Source organism: Pterocles gutturalis, unplaced genomic scaffold (assembly GCF_000699245.1).
Source record: "Pterocles gutturalis isolate BGI_N339 unplaced genomic scaffold, ASM69924v1 scaffold1863, whole genome shotgun sequence".
NCBI lineage: Eukaryota > Metazoa > Chordata > Aves > Pterocliformes > Pteroclidae > Pterocles > Pterocles gutturalis.
The window spans coordinates 3,293-3,554 of NW_010117661.1; the positions used below are offsets into that span (position 1 = coordinate 3,293).

The window sequence follows — 262 nt, forward strand, 5'->3', positions numbered from 1 at the left end:
CGCCTGAACCCTGCCGTTCTTTGAAATCTCCACGCGGGACAGCTACGACGAGACGGTGGCGGTGTTCCCCAGCCTCTACCAGGAGCTGATGAGACAGGGACACTTCTCCCCGGGCTCCTTCAAGCGCAGGACGGTGTCGAAGCTGATGGAGAAGATCCCCAAGATGCAGGCCAGCTCCGCCGTGAGCTCAGCAGGTCGCAGCCTCAGCTTCAACTCCTTCAGGGACTACATCCCCGAGTGACCGGGGCCGTGGGACGGGTGA

At 62.6% G+C, this 262-nt stretch overlaps 1 protein-coding gene across 1 annotated transcript in view; it reads left to right on the top strand.

The window, feature by feature from the left end:
- The window catches only part of LOC104463486 (ras-related and estrogen-regulated growth inhibitor-like), a 2,773-nt gene extending 2,532 nt beyond the window's left edge, over positions 1-241 (top strand). Inside the window, exon 5 of the mRNA XM_010075844.1 lies at positions 8-241. Coding sequence (XP_010074146.1) covers positions 8-241 — 234 coding nt within the window. The remainder of the gene's footprint in view (positions 1-7) is intronic.
- Positions 242-262: the final 21 nt, after the last annotated feature.